Genomic DNA, 21,045 nt, shown 5'->3' with positions numbered 1-21,045 from the left:
GGTAAGTATTTAGCTTTAAATAGGAATAATTTATTTAATAAGAGTTAATTAATTTCGTTAGATGTAAATTATATTTAATTTAGGGGGGTGTTAGTGTTAGGGTTAGACTTAGCTTTAGGGGTTAATACATTTATTAGAATAGCGGTGAGCTCCGATCGGAAGATTAGGGGTTAATAATTGAAGGTAGGTGTCGGCGATGTTAGGGAGGGCAGATTAGGGGTTAATACTATTTATGATAGGGTTAGTGAGACGGATTAGGGGTTAATAACTTTATTATAGTAGCGCTCAGGTCCGCTCGGCAGATTAGGGGTTAATAATTGTAGGCAGGTGTCGGCGACGTTGAGGGGGGCAGATTAGGGGTTAATAAATATAATATAGGGGTCGGCGATGTTAGGGCAGCAGATTAGGGGTACATAGGGATAACGTAGGTTGCGGCGGTTTACGGAGCGGAAGATTAGGGGTTAAAACTGTAATGCAGGGGTCAGCGATAGCGGGGGCGGAAGATTAGGGGTTAATAAGTGTAAGGTTAGGGGTGTTTAGACTTGGGGTTCATGTTAGGGTGTTAGGTGCAGACGTAGGAAGTGTTTCCCCATAGGAAACAATGGGGCTGCGTTAGGAGCTGAACGCTGCTTTTTTGCAGGTGTTAGGTTTTTTTTCAGCTCAAACAGTCCCATTGTTTCCTATGGGAGAATCGTGCACGAGCACGTTTTTGAGGCTGGCCGCGTCCGTAAGCAACTCTGGTATCGAGAGTTGCATTTGCGGTAAAAATGCCCTACGCTCCTTTTTTGGAGCCTAACGCAGCATTTGTTTTAACTCTCGATACCAGAGTTAAATTTATGGTGCGGCCAGAAAAAAGCCCGCGGAGCGTTAACAGCCCTTTTACCGCCGAACTCTAAATCTAGGCCTTAGTTTGGAGTGTAATCTGTGCTTGTCTGAGTCTATCGAGAGGGCACTGTGGTGCCATATTGAAATCCCCAGCTAAAATAACGTTCCCTTCACTCCACTGTAAAATTTTAGCTTGTAAGAATTCCCAAAAGGCTGACTCAAAATTATTAGGAGCATAAATGTTGCAAAGTGTAAAAATAGAGTTTGCCACTTTAATTTTCAAAATCAGAATTCTGCTTTCTGGATCAAGATATTTAGATATTACTTCATATGTTATGTTTTTCCCTAGTAAAATAGCCACCCCCCTCTTCCTACCTAAACTAGGTGTAAAAAAAATCTCCCTAACCCACGAGGTTTTCAACTTCAATGACTCTTCTGTGCTAAGACGAGTCTCCTGTATAAAGGCAATATCAGAGTTACACTTTCTCAGATGCGAAATAATCATTTTGCGCTTTATTGGGGTAGAAATACCTCCGACATTCCAAGAGGTTAAAACCAATTTTTTAACTTTAGACATTACATATCTTTATTAAGAGAGGAAGAGAAACAACAACAAAAAAAAAAAAAAGGGGGAGGGACCCCGTCCTTCCTCTCCCTCTGCTCCATCCTTGAAACCTGGTAAAAATGAAGAGAGTACAGAATGTCTAAACCTAGAAAAAATATGTGGATTCTGATTGCTATCATCAGTAAAAAAATAATCAATTACCATTTATATTGGAACATATCAAACTATTTAGCACATTTTTCAGAATAAAATTTTTCTGCCTCGGCAGCTGTTTCAAAAAAATATCTGAAATTCCACCTTAAGTTTGGCCGGATATATTACTGTGGCCGACAGTCCCTCTCTAATCAATCTACCGCAAATTGGAGAAAGTTCTCTTCTTTTCATGGATGTTTCATATGCAAAATCTTGAAAGATCAACATTTTGGTTCCTTCTAAAAGAATAGGTGCGGTTTTGCGGGATGACTGTATGATTCTAATTTTATCCTGGTAGTTTAGATACTTCACTATTATAGGTCTGGGCCTAGAGTTATTGTCGTCTGCAGCAGGAAGTCTCCCAATTCTGTGAGCCCTTTCCACTACTAAAGGTAGCATTCCTTGGGGTATGTTTAATAACTGAGGGAGAGTTTCAGCTGCAAATTTCAACAAGTCTGTATACTGACTGGATTCAGGAACCCCAATTATTCTCACATTGTTCCTCCTGGAACGATTTTCTAGATCTTCGATTTTGTTCTTTAGCTCTATGATAGACAGAGAATTTAGCTGTAGTTTAGTGTTGTGAGAGACCGTGAGGTCTTCCAAATCTGATATTCTCTGTTCAGCTTCCTGAATTCTTGTCGTAAACTGCTTGACCTCATTAGATAACGAATTCAGATCATGTTTTATCTCCAATCTAAGGGACTCAAATTTCGGATTTAAGGCTTCTAAGATGTTGCTTACTAGTGTTTGTGAATTTGTAATATCATAGGACTTTGTGATGGATCCCGCTTCAGGGTGTGAGTCGACTAAGGTCTCTAATGCCATTTTGTTCTTCCTATCCCTGGGTCTGGAAGCCATGGCTGGTGAAGTGGATTTGTGTTGTGGTGAATTTAAATATCTATCCATGCGTAAGATAAAAAAAAAAAAAAAAACCTGTGACGCGTGTGACGCTCTTAAAGTGAATTACTTGTGAGAGGGAAGAAGAAAAAAAAAAAGGGAAGGGAGGGGGGTGAGAGTGAAGTGGGGTAGAGTGAGGAAATGTTCTATCGACTTAAGTGATAAAGGGGTGATCTAGAGTGCCACGGGTTCTCACTCCCAGACGATAGGAGACGATTCTTATGTCAATTGACCGCCGAAACACCTCTTGTTAAGATAAAGTCCCTTAAAATTCCACCACGGTTAAGAAAAGAAATTTGTACTAACTTAGTAGCCTCTGAGAAATCAGTATATCCTGGACTAGATAAATAATATAGAGTTATCTTAGCTTATTAGGTCTCACGGGGTCTTTAAGCTTCAATTTAGGCTTCAGCTAAAAAGGTTCAGACCACCTCAAACTCTGTTAATTTAAAGCCTAGATCAGAATTAACCGATCACTGTCAGGCTAAGAGAATTCGTATGTATATCTGTGACCCTTAGTCCAGCAGATATCTACCAAGTAAGTGTCTAGATCATAGGCTTAGTTTTCAAGCCCACCTCAGTTAGCAAAAAAAATAAAAAATAAAATTATAACAGGTATAGAATATTTATAGAATTCCCTGTAACCTTTAGATAGGGTTTTTTTGTTTTTGTTTTGTTTTTCCCTTTTGCCCCTGTCTCCCAGGGTCTTACCAGACCGTTAAATCCAAAATTAAGATTAAGATACTGAACACCATAAATAACACAACTCTAGTGATCTACTGTAATATAATCAGATAATACCAGTGACTTTGATTAATTTAGTTGTCAGGTGTTTTGTGATTCTAATGTTCAATTTGAACACAAGAGTTGACAGGTGGGATCTTAGGCTATACTGCCAAAAAAAGAAAATATTTGTAAAGTATAAATCATAAGTCCATGTTCAAGGAACACACTACTATTTAAATTTAGACAATTCCCCCAGTGATACTAAGTCTTGATACAGAGTCCTAAGTTAGATTATGCAACAACCCCAATCGATTAATTTAGTTAGAATCATCAGGCTGTACCCCCAAAGATTTTTTAACAGTCAGGGCAAACAAGAAAAAACAGCATATTCCTCATTAATCTAATCACATGTAAAAGACAACAATCTGATCCATAATCTGCCGATAAGGTAATTTTATCAAGGTTGCTGCAGGCCAAGCCTCGTATTTTATGGCCGTTCAGATTTATTTGTAAAGTACTCAGGGGGACCCAAAAGCAGTCTCAATATAATAATTGCTTATAACGGCACTTCAGTTATTAGCGCTTTCCCTTAGCGGGGAACATAGGAGAAGAGGAGGAGAGTCCACTGCTGTATTTAAATACTTTGGCGTTTTCAGCACATAAGCACAAGAGTTAATCTTTTAGTTGTTCCGGACTCACCTCTCTGGCGCTGAAGGTCCTCAGGAGATCTCACTCAGGGCTCTGAAGGACGTAAGTATATGCACTCAGAGTTCCGTATCTGCCTTTCAGGTTCTTAACCAAATTTAGCCTCTGAGATAGCGAAACTCATATGGAAGCCACCAATGAGAGGGAGTGCCAGGGTTTCACCACGGGCCACCAGCGGTATTCCAATATTACCTTCAGATTAGAGGCTCTTTCCACTTTTTCCTTTCCCTTCGTATCGTAGCCCTGATTCCTGTCAGTCATGCAGGCAAAGGTAGAGATCAGGGGTACAATCCATGTTCTGTGCTTGCATCTACAGCGCCGGTCTCAATATGATTCACAGCTTCCCTTCACAGGTAGTTTGTTCTCACCTGTCCAGGCTGTCTACTCCCCTCACCCTCACGGGGTTGTTGTGTGAGTGGTGGGTTTTACTGTTGGGAGGGTGTTTGTATTTTTTTTACAGGTAAAAGCTGATTTCTTTGGGGCAATGCCCCGCAAAAGGCCCTTCTAAGGGCCATAGGTAGTTTATTGTAGGCTAGGGTTTTTTATTATGGGGGGGGGGCTTTTTTATTTTGATAGGGCTATTAGATTAGGTGTAATTCATTTTTATTTTTGATACTATGGTTTGTTTGTTTTTGTAACAGTGTTTTTTATTTTTTGTAACAGTGTTTATTTTTTTGTAATTTAGTAATTTTTAATTGTAGATTTAAATAATTTGAGTAGGGTTAGGTTTTTAAATATATAATATAGTTAATGTAATTGGTAGTTTAATGTAATTTTAGTATAATAGTTAGGGTAGGTCAATTAATAGTTTAATATAGTTTAATGTAATTGTAGTATAATAGTTAGGGTAGGTTAATTAATAGTTTAATATAATTTTAGTATAATAGTTAGGGTAGGTTAATTAATAGTTTAATATAGTTTATTTTAATTCTAAAGTTAAGTTTTAATTTATTATAAGATAGGGATGAGGTAATTTTAATGTAAAGTTACCGGATTGTTACGTTTAGGGGTTAATAGCTTAATTTTAGTTTATGGTGATGTGGGGGACTCGCGGTTTAGGGGTTAATAGGTTTAGTAAGTGGTAGTGATATGGGAGGCCAGGGGTTTAAACATTTATTTAGTGGCGGTGGGGTCCAGGAGCGGCGAGATAGGGGTTAATACATTTATTTAGCTGCGGCGGGATAGGGGTTAAACATTTTAGTATAGTTGAGGTGTTTAGTGACAGGGTATAAATAAGGTTGGTAAAAAGCCGAATAGCAGCGAGATCGATGACTGTTCATTAACAACAGTCCGCTGCTCATCGCCCCGTACTTGGTGCGCGGCTTTTTGCCAGCTTTTTTTTATAAATATGGAGAGCGTATTCAGGTCCGCGGCCGCGATGTTAGGCGAGCGTATTGGTGCCGACGAATGCAGCATAGTTGATGGCTTGATAAATAGGCCTCTCTGACTCACTGAAAGCTCAGATGATGCTTAGCATTTCTTTTAGCAATTAAGTATTTTTAATTAAGGTATGTACATTGTTTTTTTAGACATAATGCAATTGCACACTTAATAGACTACATTATAGTGTAAATATAACTTTTATATGCAGCAGGAAACAAAACAAAACAAAAAAAATTGTGTGACTCACTTTATTGCTATATCCGCTTTATTGCAGAAGTCTGGAATCGAACCCACAATATCTCTGAGACAAAAATCAAGTTCCTTGAAACTTGTCTAAGAGTATTTCACAGGATGGTAGTTTTTCATTACATCTTACCGAGTCATCCAAAAGCATTTATGCTATTGTGACTCAGCTCTCCCTTTATAATTTGCATCCATTGGCACTAGATGTTTTAAATTGGTTTTCACTTGTATTCTTACAATTTGTCATTTTAATATAAATACTTATTTACTAGTGAAGCTTTATTAAAATAAAAAAAAAATATTGAAATAAGTATTTTATTTATTGTACAATATAAATTACATTGATGTCCCAATGGCAAACTGATATCATATTTAAAATATATGATGTTTTTTCCTTCGCAAATTGACTTGTTAAATGTGTATTATTTTAAAGACTAACATTTTTGATAATATGACAAATGTTTTAATTTCCATAAAACATTTAAATAACAAATTGAACAGTTTACTTTACAACAACGTATTTATAACCTAAAACTAGCAGCTTGCATTTCAATGTATAGAAATGACGTATCGTACAAAAAATAAGAATAATATCATGTACTTGCTTTGTTATTTGCAAAGGTGAGAGATGGTTCTTTAGTAAGAATACCAAGCACATAAGACACAAAAGTTTAGTCTATTAATTGTATATACTTCTATCTACAGATAGAAAGTGATCATATTAAATAGTAGCAAACACTACATTTATGTGATAATAGACATTTCTTCACGATCTCTACTCTCCGACAAAGAGTTCATCAATCCTCTGAGGTACTTTATGAATTCCATTCTAAGGTCCTCTGGGTCTTCTTCTAGATTGGAGTGTACAAGTGGTAATTTACCTAGTGAGGGAGCTTAAAAAACAAAACCCTTTGATTAGAAAAATATTTTATCAGTCATTTAACAAATGTATCTCCACCTGAAATGTCCAGTTGTTAAGCAGATTTTATTTTTGTTTTGCATCATATATTGGGGCACTTATAAATAATGGGAGAAAAGACAGCAAGGCTACCATGTTAAAGGTTGTTTGAGTTTATGAAAGAGATGATGAGGCTGAAGGGTGTCTGAAACCACTAGACAAAGCTGCACAGTGAAGCAAACAAATAGCAGAAGTTAGAAAACACATAAAGCTGTACAGTATGCCCACCTCAGCAGCAAGTGAAGCAAACAAATAGCAGTAGTTAGAAAACACATAAAGCTGTACAGTATGCCCACCTCAGCAGCAAGTGAAGCAAACAAATAGCAGTAGTTAGAAAACACATAAAGCTGTACAGTATGCCCACCTCAGCAGCAAGTGAAGCAAACAAATAGCAGTAGTTAGAAAGCACATAAAGCTGTACAGTATGCCCACCTCAGCAGCAAGTGAAGCAAACAAATAGCAGTAGTTAGAAAACACATAAAGCTGTACAGTATGCCCACCTCAGCAGCAAGTGAAGCAAACAAATAGCAGTAGTTAGAAAACACATAAAGCTGTACAGTATGCCCACCTCAGCAGCAAGTGAAGCAAACAAATAGCAGTAGTTAGAAAACACATAAAGCTGTACAGTATGCCCACCTCAGCAGCAAGTGAAGCAAACAAATAGCAGTAGTTAGAAAACACATAAAGCTGTACAGTATGCCCACCTCAGCAGCAAGTGAAGCAAAGAAATAGCAGTAGTTAGAAAACACATAAAGCTGTACAGTATGCCCACCTCAGCAGCAAGTGAAGCAAACAAATAGCAGTAGTCAGAAAACACAAAGCTGTACAGTATGCCCACCTCAGCAGCAAGTGAAGCAAACAAATAGCAGTAGTTAGAAAACACATAAAGCTGTACAGTATGCCCACCTCAGCAGCAAGTGAAGCAAACAAATAGCAGTAGTTAGAAAGCACATAAAGCTGTACAGTATGCCCACCTCAGCAGCAAGTGAAGCAAACAAATAGCAGTAGTTAGAAAGCACATAAAGCTGTACAGTATGCCCACCTCAGCAGCAAGTGAAGCAAACAAATAGCAGTAGTTAGAAAGCACATAAAGCTGTACAGTATGCCCACCTCAGCAGCAAGTGAAGCAAACAAATAGCAGTAGTCAGAAAACACATAAAGCTGTACAGTATGCCCACCTCAGCAGCAAGTGAAGCAAACAAATAGCAGAAGTTAGAAAACACATAAAGCTGTACAGTATGCCCACCTCAGCAGCAAGTGAAGCAAACAAATAGCAGTAGTCAGAAAACACATAAAGCTGTACAGTATGCCCACCTCAGCAGCAAGTGAAGCAAACAAATAGCAGTAGTTAGAAAGCAAATAAAGCTGTACAGTATGCCCACCTCAGCAGCAAGTGAAGCAAAGAAATAGCAGTAGTTAGAAAACACATAAAGCTGTACAGTATGCCCACCTCAGCAGCAAGTGAAGCAGACAAATAGCAGTAGTTAGAAAACACATAAAGCTGTACAGTATGCCCACCTCAGCAGCAAGTGAAGCAAACAAATAGCAGTAGTTAGAAAACACATAAAGCTGTACAGTATGCCCACCTCAGCAGCAAGTGAAGCAGACAAATAGCAGTAGTTAGAAAACACATAAAGCTGTACAGTATGCCCACCTCAGCAGCAAGTGAAGCAAACAAATAGCAGTAGTTAGAAAACACATAAAGCTGTACAGTATGCCCACCTCAGCAGCAAGTGAAGCAAACAAATAGCAGTAGTTAGAAAACACATAAAGCTGTACAGTATGCCCACCTCAGCAGCAAGTGAAGCAAACAAATAGCAGTAGTCAGAAAACACATAAAGCTGTACAGTATGCCCACCTCAGCAGCAAGTGAAGCAAACAAATAGCAGTAGTCAGAAAACACATAAAGCTGTACAGTATGCCCACCTCAGCAGCAAGTGAAGTATACAAATAGCAGTAGTCAGAAAACACATAAAGCTGTACAGTATGCCAACCTCAGCAGCAAGTGAAGCAGACAAATAGCAGTAGTTAGAAAACACATAAAGCTGTACAGTATGCCCACCTCAGCAGCAAGTGAAGCAAACAAATAGCAGTAGTTAGAAAACACATAAAGCTGTACAGTATGCCCACCTCAGCAGCAAGTGAAGCAAACAAATAGCAGTAGTTAGAAAACACATAAAGCTGTACAGTATGCCCACCTCAGCAGCAAGTGAAGCAAACAAATAGCAGTAGTTAGAAAACACATAAAGCTGTACAGTATGCCCACCTCAGCAGCAAGTGAAGCAAACAAATAGCAGTAGTTAGAAAACACATAAAGCTGTACAGTATGCCCACCTCAGCAGCAAGTGAAGCAAAGAAATAGCAGTAGTTAGAAAACACATAAAGCTGTACAGTATGCCCACCTCAGCAGCAAGTGAAGCAAACAAATAGCAGTAGTCAGAAAACACAAAGCTGTACAGTATGCCCACCTCAGCAGCAAGTGAAGCAAACAAATAGCAGTAGTTAGAAAACACATAAAGCTGTACAGTATGCCCACCTCAGCAGCAAGTGAAGCAAACAAATAGCAGTAGTTAGAAAGCACATAAAGCTGTACAGTATGCCCACCTCAGCAGCAAGTGAAGCAAACAAATAGCAGTAGTTAGAAAGCACATAAAGCTGTACAGTATGCCCACCTCAGCAGCAAGTGAAGCAAACAAATAGCAGTAGTTAGAAAGCACATAAAGCTGTACAGTATGCCCACCTCAGCAGCAAGTGAAGCAAACAAATAGCAGTAGTCAGAAAACACATAAAGCTGTACAGTATGCCCACCTCAGCAGCAAGTGAAGCAAACAAATAGCAGAAGTTAGAAAACACATAAAGCTGTACAGTATGCCCACCTCAGCAGCAAGTGAAGCAAACAAATAGCAGTAGTCAGAAAACACATAAAGCTGTACAGTATGCCCACCTCAGCAGCAAGTGAAGCAAACAAATAGCAGTAGTTAGAAAGCAAATAAAGCTGTACAGTATGCCCACCTCAGCAGCAAGTGAAGCAAAGAAATAGCAGTAGTTAGAAAACACATAAAGCTGTACAGTATGCCAACCTCAGCAGCAAGTGAAGCAGACAAATAGCAGTAGTTAGAAAACACATAAAGCTGTACAGTATGCCCACCTCAGCAGCAAGTGAAGCAAACAAATAGCAGTAGTTAGAAAACACATAAAGCTGTACAGTATGCCCACCTCAGCAGCAAGTGAAGCAGACAAATAGCAGTAGTTAGAAAACACATAAAGCTGTACAGTATGCCCACCTCAGCAGCAAGTGAAGCAGACAAATAGCAGTAGTTAGAAAACACATAAAGCTGTACAGTATGCCCACCTCAGCAGCAAGTGAAGCAAACAAATAGCAGTAGTTAGAAAACACATAAAGCTGTACAGTATGCCCACCTCAGCAGCAAGTGAAGCAAACAAATAGCAGTAGTTAGAAAACACATAAAGCTGTACAGTATGCCCACCTCAGCAGCAAGTGAAGCAAACAAATAGCAGTAGTCAGAAAACACATAAAGCTGTACAGTATGCCCACCTCAGCAGCAAGTGAAGCAAACAAATAGCAGTAGTCAGAAAACACATAAAGCTGTACAGTATGCCCACCTCAGCAGCAAGTGAAGTATACAAATAGCAGTAGTCAGAAAACACATAAAGCTGTACAGTATGCCAACCTCAGCAGCAAGTGAAGCAGACAAATAGCAGTAGTTAGAAAACACATAAAGCTGTACAGTATGCCCACCTCAGCAGCAAGTGAAGCAAACAAATAGCAGTAGTTAGAAAACACATAAAGCTGTACAGTATGCCCACCTCAGCAGCAAGTGAAGCAAACAAATAGCAGTAGTTAGAAAACACATAAAGCTGTACAGTATGCCCACCTCAGCAGCAAGTGAAGCAAACAAATAGCAGTAGTTAGAAAACACATAAAGCTGTACAGTATGCCCACCTCAGCAGCAAGTGAAGCAAACAAATAGCAGTAGTTAGAAAAAACATAAAGCTGTACAATATGCCCACCTCAGCAGCAAGTGAAGCAAACAAATAGCAGTAGTTAGAAAGCACATAAAGCTGTACAGTATGCCCACCTCAGCAGCAAGTGAAGCAAACAAATAGCAGTAGTTAGAAAACACATAAAGCTGTACAGTATGCCCACATCAGCAACAAGTGAAGCAAACAAATAGAAGTAGTTAGAAAGCACATAAAGCTGTACAGTATGCCCACCTCAGCAGCAAGTGAAGCAGAAATAGCAGTAGTTAGAAAACACATAAAGCTGTACAGTATGCCCACCTCAGCAGCAAGTGAAGCAAAGGAATAGCAGTAGTTAGAAAACACATAAAGCTGTACAGTATGCCCACCTCAGCAGCAAGTGAAGCAAAGAAATAGCAGTAGTTAGAAAACACATAAAGCTGTACAGTATGCCCACCTCAGCAGCAAGTGAGGCAAAAAAATAGCAGTAGTTAGAAAACACATAAAGCTGTACAGTATGCCCACCTCAGCAGCAAGTGAAGCAAACAAATAGCAGTAGTTAGAAAGCACATAAAGCTGTACAGTATGCCCACCACAGCAGCAAGTGAAGCAAACAAATAGCAGTAGTTCGAAAACACATAAAGCTGTTCAGTATGCCCACCTCAGCAGCAAGTGAAGCAAAAAAATAGCAGTAGTTCGAAAACACATAAAGCTGTACAGTATGCCCACCTCAGCAGCAAGTGAAGCAAACAAATAGCAGTAGTTAGAAAGCAAATAAAGCTGTACAGTATGCCCACCTCAGCAGCAAGTGAAGCAAAGAAATAGCAGTAGTTAGAAAACACATAAAGCTGTACAGTATGCCCACCTCAGCAGCAAGTGAAGCAAACAAATAGCAGTAGTTAGAAAACACATAAAGCTGTACAGTATGCCCACCTCAGCAGCAAGTGAAGCAGACAAATAGCAGTAGTTAGAAAACACATAAAGCTGTACAGTATGCCCACCTCAGCAGCAAGTGAAGCAAACAAATAGCAGTAGTTAGAAAACACATAAAGCTGTACAGTATGCCCACCTCAGCAGCAAGTGAAGCAGACAAATAGCAGTAGTTAGAAAACACATAAAGCTGTACAGTATGCCCACCTCAGCAGCAAGTGAAGCAAACAAATAGCAGTAGTTAGAAAACACATAAAGCTGTACAGTATGCCCACCTCAGCAGCAAGTGAAGCAAACAAATAGCAGTAGTTAGAAAACACATAAAGCTGTACAGTATGCCCACCTCAGCAGCAAGTGAAGCAAACAAATAGCAGTAGTCAGAAAACACATAAAGCTGTACAGTATGCCCACCTCAGCAGCAAGTGAAGCAAACAAATAGCAGTAGTCAGAAAACACATAAAGCTGTACAGTATGCCCACCTCAGCAGCAAGTGAAGTATACAAATAGCAGTAGTCAGAAAACACATAAAGCTGTACAGTATGCCCACCTCAGCAGCAAGTGAAGCAGACAAATAGCAGTAGTTAGAAAACACATAAAGCTGTACAGTATGCCCACCTCAGCAGCAAGTGAAGCAAACAAATAGCAGTAGTTAGAAAACACATAAAGCTGTACAGTATGCCCACCTCAGCAGCAAGTGAAGCAAACAAATAGCAGTAGTTAGAAAACACATAAAGCTGTACAGTATGCCCACCTCAGCAGCAAGTGAAGCAAACAAATAGCAGTAGTTAGAAAACACATAAAGCTGTACAGTATGCCCACCTCAGCAGCAAGTGAAGCAAACAAATAGCAGTAGTTAGAAAAAACATAAAGCTGTACAATATGCCCACCTCAGCAGCAAGTGAAGCAAACAAATAGCAGTAGTTAGAAAGCACATAAAGCTGTACAGTATGCCCACCTCAGCAGCAAGTGAAGCAAACAAATAGCAGTAGTTAGAAAACACATAAAGCTGTACAGTATGCCCACATCAGCAACAAGTGAAGCAAACAAATAGAAGTAGTTAGAAAGCACATAAAGCTGTACAGTATGCCCACCTCAGCAGCAAGTGAAGCAGAAATAGCAGTAGTTAGAAAACACATAAAACTGTACAGTATGCCCACCTCAGCAGCAAGTGAAGCAAAGGAATAGCAGTAGTTAGAAAACACATAAAGCTGTACAGTATGCCCACCTCAGCAGCAAGTGAAGCAAAGAAATAGCAGTAGTTAGAAAACACATAAAGCTGTACAGTATGCCCACCTCAGCAGCAAGTGAGGCAAAAAAATAGCAGTAGTTAGAAAACACATAAAGCTGTACAGTATGCCCACCTCAGCAGCAAGTGAAGCAAACAAATAGCAGTAGTTAGAAAGCACATAAAGCTGTACAGTATGCCCACCACAGCAGCAAGTGAAGCAAACAAATAGCAGTAGTTCGAAAACACATAAAGCTGTTCAGTATGCCCACCTCAGCAGCAAGTGAAGCAAAAAAATAGCAGTAGTTCGAAAACACATAAAGCTGTACAGTATGCCCACCTCAGCAGCAAGTGAAGCAAACAAATAGCAGTAGTTAGAAAACACATAAAGCTGTACAGTATGCCCACCTCAGCAGCAAGTGAAGCAAACAAATAGCAGTAGTTAGAAAACACATAAAGCTGTACAGTATGCCCACCTCAGCAGCAAGTGAAGCAAACAAATAGCAGTAGTTAGAAAACACATAAAGCTGTACAGTATGCCCACCTCAGCAGCAAGTGAAGCAAAGAAATAGCAGTAGTTAGAAAACACATAAAGCTGTACAGTATGCCCACCTCAGCAGCAAGTGAAGCAAAGAAATAGCAGTAGTTAGAAAACACATAAAGCTGTACAGTATGCCCACCTCAGCAGCAAGTGAAGCAAAGAAATAGCAGTAGTTAGAAAACACATAAAGCTGTACAGTATGCCCACCTCAGCAGCAAGTGAAGCAAAGAAATAGCAGTAGTTAGAAAACACATAAAGCTGTACAGTATGCCCACCTCAGCAGCAAGTGAAGCAAAGAAATAGCAGTAGTTAGAAAACACATAAAGCTGTACAGTATGCCCACCTCAGCAGCAAGTGAAGCAGACAAATAGCAGTAGTTAGAAAATACATAAAGCTGTACAGTATGCCCACCTCAGCAGCAAGTGAAGCAGACAAATAGCAGTAGTTAGAAAACACATAAAGCTGTACAGTATGCCCACCTCAGCAGCAAGTGAAGCAAACAAATAGCAGTAATTAGAAAACACATAAAGCTGTACAGTATGCCCACCTCAGCAGCAAGTGAAGCAGACAAATAGAAGTAGTTAGAAAACACATAAAGCTGTACAGTATGCCCACCTCAGCAGCAAGTGAAGCAAACAAATAGCAGTAGTCAGAAAACACATAAAGCTGTACAGTATGCCCACCTCAGCAGCAAGTGAAGCAAACAAATAGCAGTAGTCAGAAAACACATAAAGCTGTACAGTATGCCCACCTCAGCAGCAAGTGAAGCAAACAAATAGCAGTAGTTAGAAAGCACATAAAGCTGTACAGTATGCCCACCTCAGCAGCAAGTGAAGCAAACAAATAGCAGTAGTCAGAAAACACATAAAGCTGTACAGTATGCCCACCTCAGCAGCAAGTGAAGCAAACAAATAGCAGTAGTTAGAAAACACATAAAGCTGTACAGTATGCCCACCTCAGCAGCAAGTGAAGCAAACAAATAGCAGTAGTCAGAAAACACATAAAGCTGTACAGTATGCCCACCTCAGCAGCAAGTGAAGCAAACAAATAGCAGTAGTTAGAAAACACATAAAGCTGTACAGTATGCCCACCTCAGCAGCAAGTGAAGCAAACAAATAGCAGTAGTCAGAAAACACATAAAGCTGTACAGTATGCCCACCTCAGCAGCAAGTGAAGCAAACAAATAGCAGTAGTCAGAAAACACATAAAGCTGTACAGTATGCCCACCTCAGCAGCAAGTGAAGCAAAGAAATAGCAGTAGTTAGAAAACACATAAAGCTGTACAGTATGCCCACCTCAGCAGCAAGTGAAGCAAACAAATAGCAGTAGTCAGAAAACACATAAAGCTGTACAGTATGCCCACCTCAGCAGCAAGTGAAGCAAACAAATAGCAGTAGTCAGAAAACACATAAAGCTGTACAGTATGCTCACCTCAGCAGCAAGTGAAGTAAACAAATAGCAGAAGTTAGAAAACACATAAAGCTGTACAGTATGCCCACCTCAGCAGCAAGTGAAGCAAACAAATAGCAGTAGTCAGAAAACACATAAAGCTGTACAGTATGCCCACCTCAGCAGCAAGTGAAGCAAACAAATAGCAGTAGTCAGAAAACACATAAAGCTGTACAGTATGCCCACCTCAGCAGCAAGTGAAGCAAACAAATAGCAGTAGTTAGAAAACACATAAAGCTGTACAGTATGCCCACCTCAGCAGCAAGTGAAGCAAACAAATAGCAGTAGTCAGAAAACACATAAAGCTGTACAGTATGCCCACCTCAGCAGCAAGTGAAGCAAACAAATAGCAGTAGTTAGAAAACACATAAAGCTGTACAGTATGCCCACCTCAGCAGCAAGTGAAGCAAACAAATAGCAGTAGTTAGAAAACACATAAAGCTGTACAATATGCCCACCTCAGCAGCAAAAGAAAAACACATATTCACAAATCAACAGCATTACTCAGTGATGTTCATCATTAACTAATTTGTTGTTCGCTTTAGTAAATACACAGACGTTTAGTGATGCACATACACTTAACTTGGACTCAGTTTTAGAAAACTGCTTTCACTGTATGATCTCAGAGAGTAAACAATAATATATATAGAAAGATGGACAGGTGATATTCTTAAAGGTGTTGTATGAGATTGGGAGTTTCCTACTAAACAGTTGAGAGCACTTTAAAAAGGATATTTATGAGGCTAGGAAGGAAAGGTACCTTACCCTTAAAGGGCCAATATAGTCGAAAAATTACATGATTTAATTTGTTTGTTTCTAATAAAGACCAGCAGTGCTCTTTGGATCATGTGTGGTACTTTAACTATGTGTGAACGCCCTCTGTAAGGGGGGGGGGGGGGTTAAACACATAGAGGTGCGGGGTTGCAAGTTTTATAATGACATGTTCTAACAAATTACAGCATGTCATTTGTAAACTGTAGTGGGACAGTTACATTAAATTTATTCTAAATGTGTGTGATAGTGTTTTCTCTGACTAGATTTTTAAAGTTCATTCAGAAATTATATTAACTATTGTGTAATTAAAAATGTACAATAGTTTGGCAGCTTTGAATTTAAAGTAGTTATTTTTGGTTTGTCTATGAAAATGTTATTTGTAGGTACATGACTAATGTACTTCTTGTAGTTCTAGTTATACTATGCTACCACCTAGTGGTAAAATATTAAATTAAATTACTTTCATTTTCATATGAGAAGCTAAAACTACATATTTTCTTACTCAGCATTTTTAAGCATCCATAGAATCCATTATAAGTAGCAAAGTTTGGCGACATCTAGATTTATTTAAACCATGATGTGGTGTTTTTGGATCTACAATATTTAATAAGCACAGTATTTTGAAAAGGAAACACTAGACTGTAGATGTACAATACCATTTTGAAGCCTAAGGAAAGGAGATAAGTAGGGATGTAAATGATTATGGCATTTAAAAAAGGCAGAAGTCACATATTTACAGTTTATGTTAAACACATACAAACTAATAATATTTTTACATTGCAAATGGAAGCAAATTGTATCCTGGAATTATAAAAATATGCAATGACATTCAATCAACTGAATAAAAAGCTGTAAACTTACAATATAGATAGGCCTTTACTGAACTTTAATAGAGCAAATGAATACTGTTCAATACATATTGTATCACAGCTGGTCTTTTACTTACCAGTACAGGTATATGCAAATATAAATTTTTTCCCCCTCATATGGATGATAGAAAGTAGTTTTGGGGAAGTGAACACAGCTCATTAATAGCCTTGAAGTATGTAGATATAGTAAACATACAGTATATGCTCACAGTATGCAAATATAGTAAACATACAGTATATGCTCACAGTATGCAAATATAGTAAACATACAGTATATGCTCACAGTATGCAAATATAGTAAACATACAGTATATGCTCACAGTATGCAGATATAGTAAACATACAGTATATGTTCATAGTATGTAGATATAGTAAACATACAGTATATGCTCACAGTATGCAGATATAGTAAACATACAGTATATGCTCTCAGTATGTAGATATAGTAAACATACAGTATATGCTCACAGTATGCAAATATAGTAAACATACAGTATATGCTCACAGTATGCAGATATAGTAAATATACAGTATATGCTCTCAGTATGTAGATATAGTAAACATACAGTATATGCTCACAGTATGCAAATATAGTAAACATACAGTATATGCTCACAGTATGCAGATATAGTAAACATACAGTATATGCTCTCAGTATGTAGATATAGTAAACATACAGTATATGCTCACAGTATGCAAATATAGTAAACATACAGTATATGCTCACAGTATGCAGATATAGTAAACATACAGTATATGCTCTCAGTATGTAGATATAGTAAACATACAGTATATGCTCACAGTATGCAAATATAGTAAACATACAGTATATGCTCACAGTATATAGATATAGTAAACATACAGTATATGCTCAACGTATGCAAATATAGTAAACATACAGTATATGCTCACAGTATATAGATATAGTAAACATACAGTATATGCTCACAGTATGCAAATATAGTAAACATACAGTATATGCTCACAGTATATAGATATAGTAAACATACAGTATATGTTCACAGTATGTAGATATAGTAAACATACAGTATATGCTCACAGTATGCAAATATAGTAAACATACAGTATATGCTCACAGTATAGATATAGTAAACATACAGTATATGCTCACAGTATGCAAATATAGTAAACATACAGTATATGCTCACAGTATGTGGATATAGTAAACATACAGTATATGCTCACAGTATGCAGTTATAGCAAACATACAGTATATGCTCACAGTATGCAAATATAGTAAACATACAGTATATGTTCACAGTATGCAGATATAGTAAACATACAGTATATGTTCACAGTATGCAGATATAGTAAACATACAGTATATGCTCACAGTATGCAGTTATAGTAAACATACAGTATATGCTCACAGTATGCATTTATAGTAAACATACAGTATATGCTCACAGTATGCAGATATAGTAAACAAACAGTATATGCTCACAGTATGCAGATATAGTAAACATACAGTATATGCTCACAGTATGCAGATATAGTAAACATACAGTATATGCTCACAGTATGCATATATAGTAAACATACAGTATATGCTCACAGTATGCAGATATAGTAAACATACAATATATGCTCACAGTATGCAGATATAGTAAACATACAGTATATGCTCTCAGTATGCAGATATAGTAAACATACAGTATATGCTCACAGTATGCAGATATAGTAAACATACAGTATATGCTCACAGTATGCAGATATAGTAAACATACAGTATATGCTCACAGTATGCAGATATAGTAAACATACAGTATTTAAGAAATTAAATAGAATCTAAAACCCAGGATAAACGAGAGCTATTTTGCCCAAGACCATAAAGAAAAAAAACGAATTGCAGGTGGAAAGGGATGCTGGGTATAGAAAGATCCAAATCATTCAGTTTTTTTCTTCTTATTACTTTGATATTTAATAAAACAAAACACAAAACATCAAAACCTTTATTGTTGAAACTAATGAATATATTATAATGTCTTAATATTTTAAATCTAGTGGATGGAGTATTAGGTTTATTTTGCCTCCAAATGCTGGTGAACTTTTTTCATCTTCTCTTGACAAGCAAGCATCACTTTTATTTCATCAAGTTTAAGGATCCCCTTCCTCAAATGTTGAAATGTATAGCAATAAAATTAAATTCATCTATCTAAACCAATTGAAAAGGTCATAGTTGCCAAAATATTAAAACAAATTTCCATGGACACTTTGCAGAAGAGCTCTGCCCACTCAGACCGCCAAAACCAGCTCATTAAATACTAGTATAATTTCACCATACTAATTGCTTAAAGTGATAGGAGAGTCTAATTTAACCTTTAATGATTCAGATAGAACATGTAATTTTTAAATTCACATGAATGACTTTTGTCTGGTTCTTTCTTGAAAATAGTATGTACATATGCTTAACAGCAATACACTACTGGTGGTTGGTAACTAGTTACACACTTTTGTCTTTTGTCATTGGCTCACCAGACAAGCTCAGCTAGCTCCCAGTAGTGTATTGCTGCACTAGAGATGACTTTAACAATGTATTTTATACCTTTGCAGAGGTTAAACAGATGGCTATATGCAAGCAAACATGCAAAAATAAAATTGCTCCAATATATTAGAGAATTTTCTTTACTTACTATTATAGCCTTTAACGCAGGTTAAATCATCAAGCTCTTCATCACCTCCCTTATTCTCAAGAACATAATAGGCTTGGGAAGAATATATTTACAGCAAGTACCAACATAAGCAACCAAGGGTTAAATTATTAACCTTTCAGCATATGTGTAGCAGGACACCAAAACGCACACTTGTTTATATAGAGGTTCCCACAGCCTGAAATTAGACAGTGATATTACCTCAATATGTTTAACCTGCTGACTACTGTTTTGGGGCTGCAGGAATTGAAAACAATATATGTAGATATACGGAGGATATGTTTTTTAATTTTTACTTTTGCTAAAACACTATTAAAAGTTTCACAAGTAGGTGCAATTTTATGAGGTACACAGTCCTTCTTTATCTTTGCTGCAGCAGTAATAGATCCGGAATTGCCCCAAGAAATTATTTAATTTACTTCCTTCTCTTGTTATACTTTATAGAAAAACCTATCTAAATAGGCTCAGTAGCTGCTGATTGGTGGTTGCACATAGATGCCTTGTGTGATTGTTTATGTGCTGGGACTGGAATTTAAAAAAAATATATAAAAAAAAAAAATCTATCTAATTTGCTTCCTTCTCTTGTTATCCTTAATTTAAAAACATATCTAAATAGGCTCAGTAGCTGCTGATTGGTGGCTGCACATAGATGCTTCGTGTGATTGGGTCACCCATGTGCATTGCTATTTCTTCAACAAAGGATATCTAAAGAATGGAGCAAATTAGATAATAGATTGTAGAGAAAGTAGATTGGAAGAGAATGAAGCAAATTAAATAATAGAAGTATATTGGAAAGTTGTTTAAAGTTGTATTCTCTATCTGAATCATGAAAGAAAAATGTTGGGCTTCATGTCCCTTTAAAGACTTAGGGTATTTTTCTAAAGTGACTTTCATTTTTACAAACAGTTCCCTTATTACACATTTTTGTGCTTCACTGTTGTCAATAGACAGATTTGAATTAAAATATTATTTCATAATGCTTAAGATGTATTCTCATCACATTAACCTCTGAACCTAATGGTTTGAAAAATGGTTCAAAATTACGGAGGTTTACAGTGTCAAATTATTTTAGAGAGTTGATATTACAGTTAAAATGATCTATTCTATTTTCCTGGCTTTCATATATATAATTCTTATTTTAGAGTACTTTGTCCAGATTATTTGAGGTTTTCCTTTGAAGATTGTGTTAAATATTTAAAGATTTTACTTTCCTCATGGTTATTCTGATAATATATTACATAGTTTTCTCAGTGGACCCACTGGCATCACTATGGGGTCAATCCCCTCAAGTGTCACGTCTCCACACCGGTGAGATAATGTGTCATTTTTATACCATTATAGTAAAATTAAATACAGGAAAAAAGGAATTAAATATCTAATCTAGAATATATATATATATTCCTGGATTTTATTAACAAGCTTAAAGTGGAGGTAAACTTTGATGAATGAAAGTCAGTTTTTTAAAAATACTATTAAAAACAGGGGCACTTTCATTCATCAAAGTTTACAAATCAGCCATTTTGATTAAAAACTTACCTTTGTTTCTTTTCACAGCTACAGCAGCTTTCCCCTCCTGGAAATCCTCTCTTCACACGTCAGCAATGACTAATCCGGCTTCCTCCAATCACGGCTTTCCCCCCAGGGTGGTTATTGCCTGAGGCCATGCTGTGATTGGAGGAAGCCGGATTAGTCATTGCTGACGTGTGAAGAGAGGATTTCCAGGAGGGGGAAGCTGCTCTGGCTGTGAAAAAAAACAAAGGTAAGTTTTTAATGAAAACGGCTGATTTGTAAACTTTGATGAATGAAAGTGCCCCTGTTTTTAATAGTATTTTTAAAAAATTGACTTTCATTCATCAAAGTTTACCTTCACTTTAACAAAAGCTCTAGAAAGTTTCAGTCAATGCACCACCATAACCAGGCTTACGTCAATTTCTGGACTATTTTCAGAGAATGGCGATGTTCCCTTAACATTACCTAAGTATAAAATAGAAAAATACATAAGCTAAAGTAAAAAAAAGTGTATTCTCTTAAGCGAACATTTTATAGATGATAGCAGTAGTAGAAAGGCTAGTGGCGCTATTTCATGAGTGAAGCTGTCCCCTCAAAA

The 21,045-nt window shown here is 37.5% G+C and overlaps 1 protein-coding gene across 1 annotated transcript in view; it reads right to left on the bottom strand.

Annotated features, from left to right (window-relative positions):
- Positions 1 to 5,840: 5,840 nt before the first annotated feature.
- Positions 5,841 to 21,045, bottom strand: part of IFT22 (intraflagellar transport 22) — a 59,185-nt gene continuing 43,980 nt past the window's right edge. Inside the window, exon 5 of the mRNA XM_053704599.1 lies at positions 5,841 to 6,432. Within this exon, the coding sequence (XP_053560574.1) occupies positions 6,284 to 6,432 (149 nt within the window). The 3' untranslated portion in view covers positions 5,841 to 6,283. The remainder of the gene's footprint in view (positions 6,433 to 21,045) is intronic.

This window comes from Bombina bombina, chromosome 3, assembly GCF_027579735.1.
Source record: "Bombina bombina isolate aBomBom1 chromosome 3, aBomBom1.pri, whole genome shotgun sequence".
Classification (NCBI taxonomy): Eukaryota; Metazoa; Chordata; class Amphibia; order Anura; family Bombinatoridae; genus Bombina; species Bombina bombina.
Note: the sequence above shows the minus strand (reverse complement) of the source record. Positions and strands in the feature narration are given on the sequence as shown.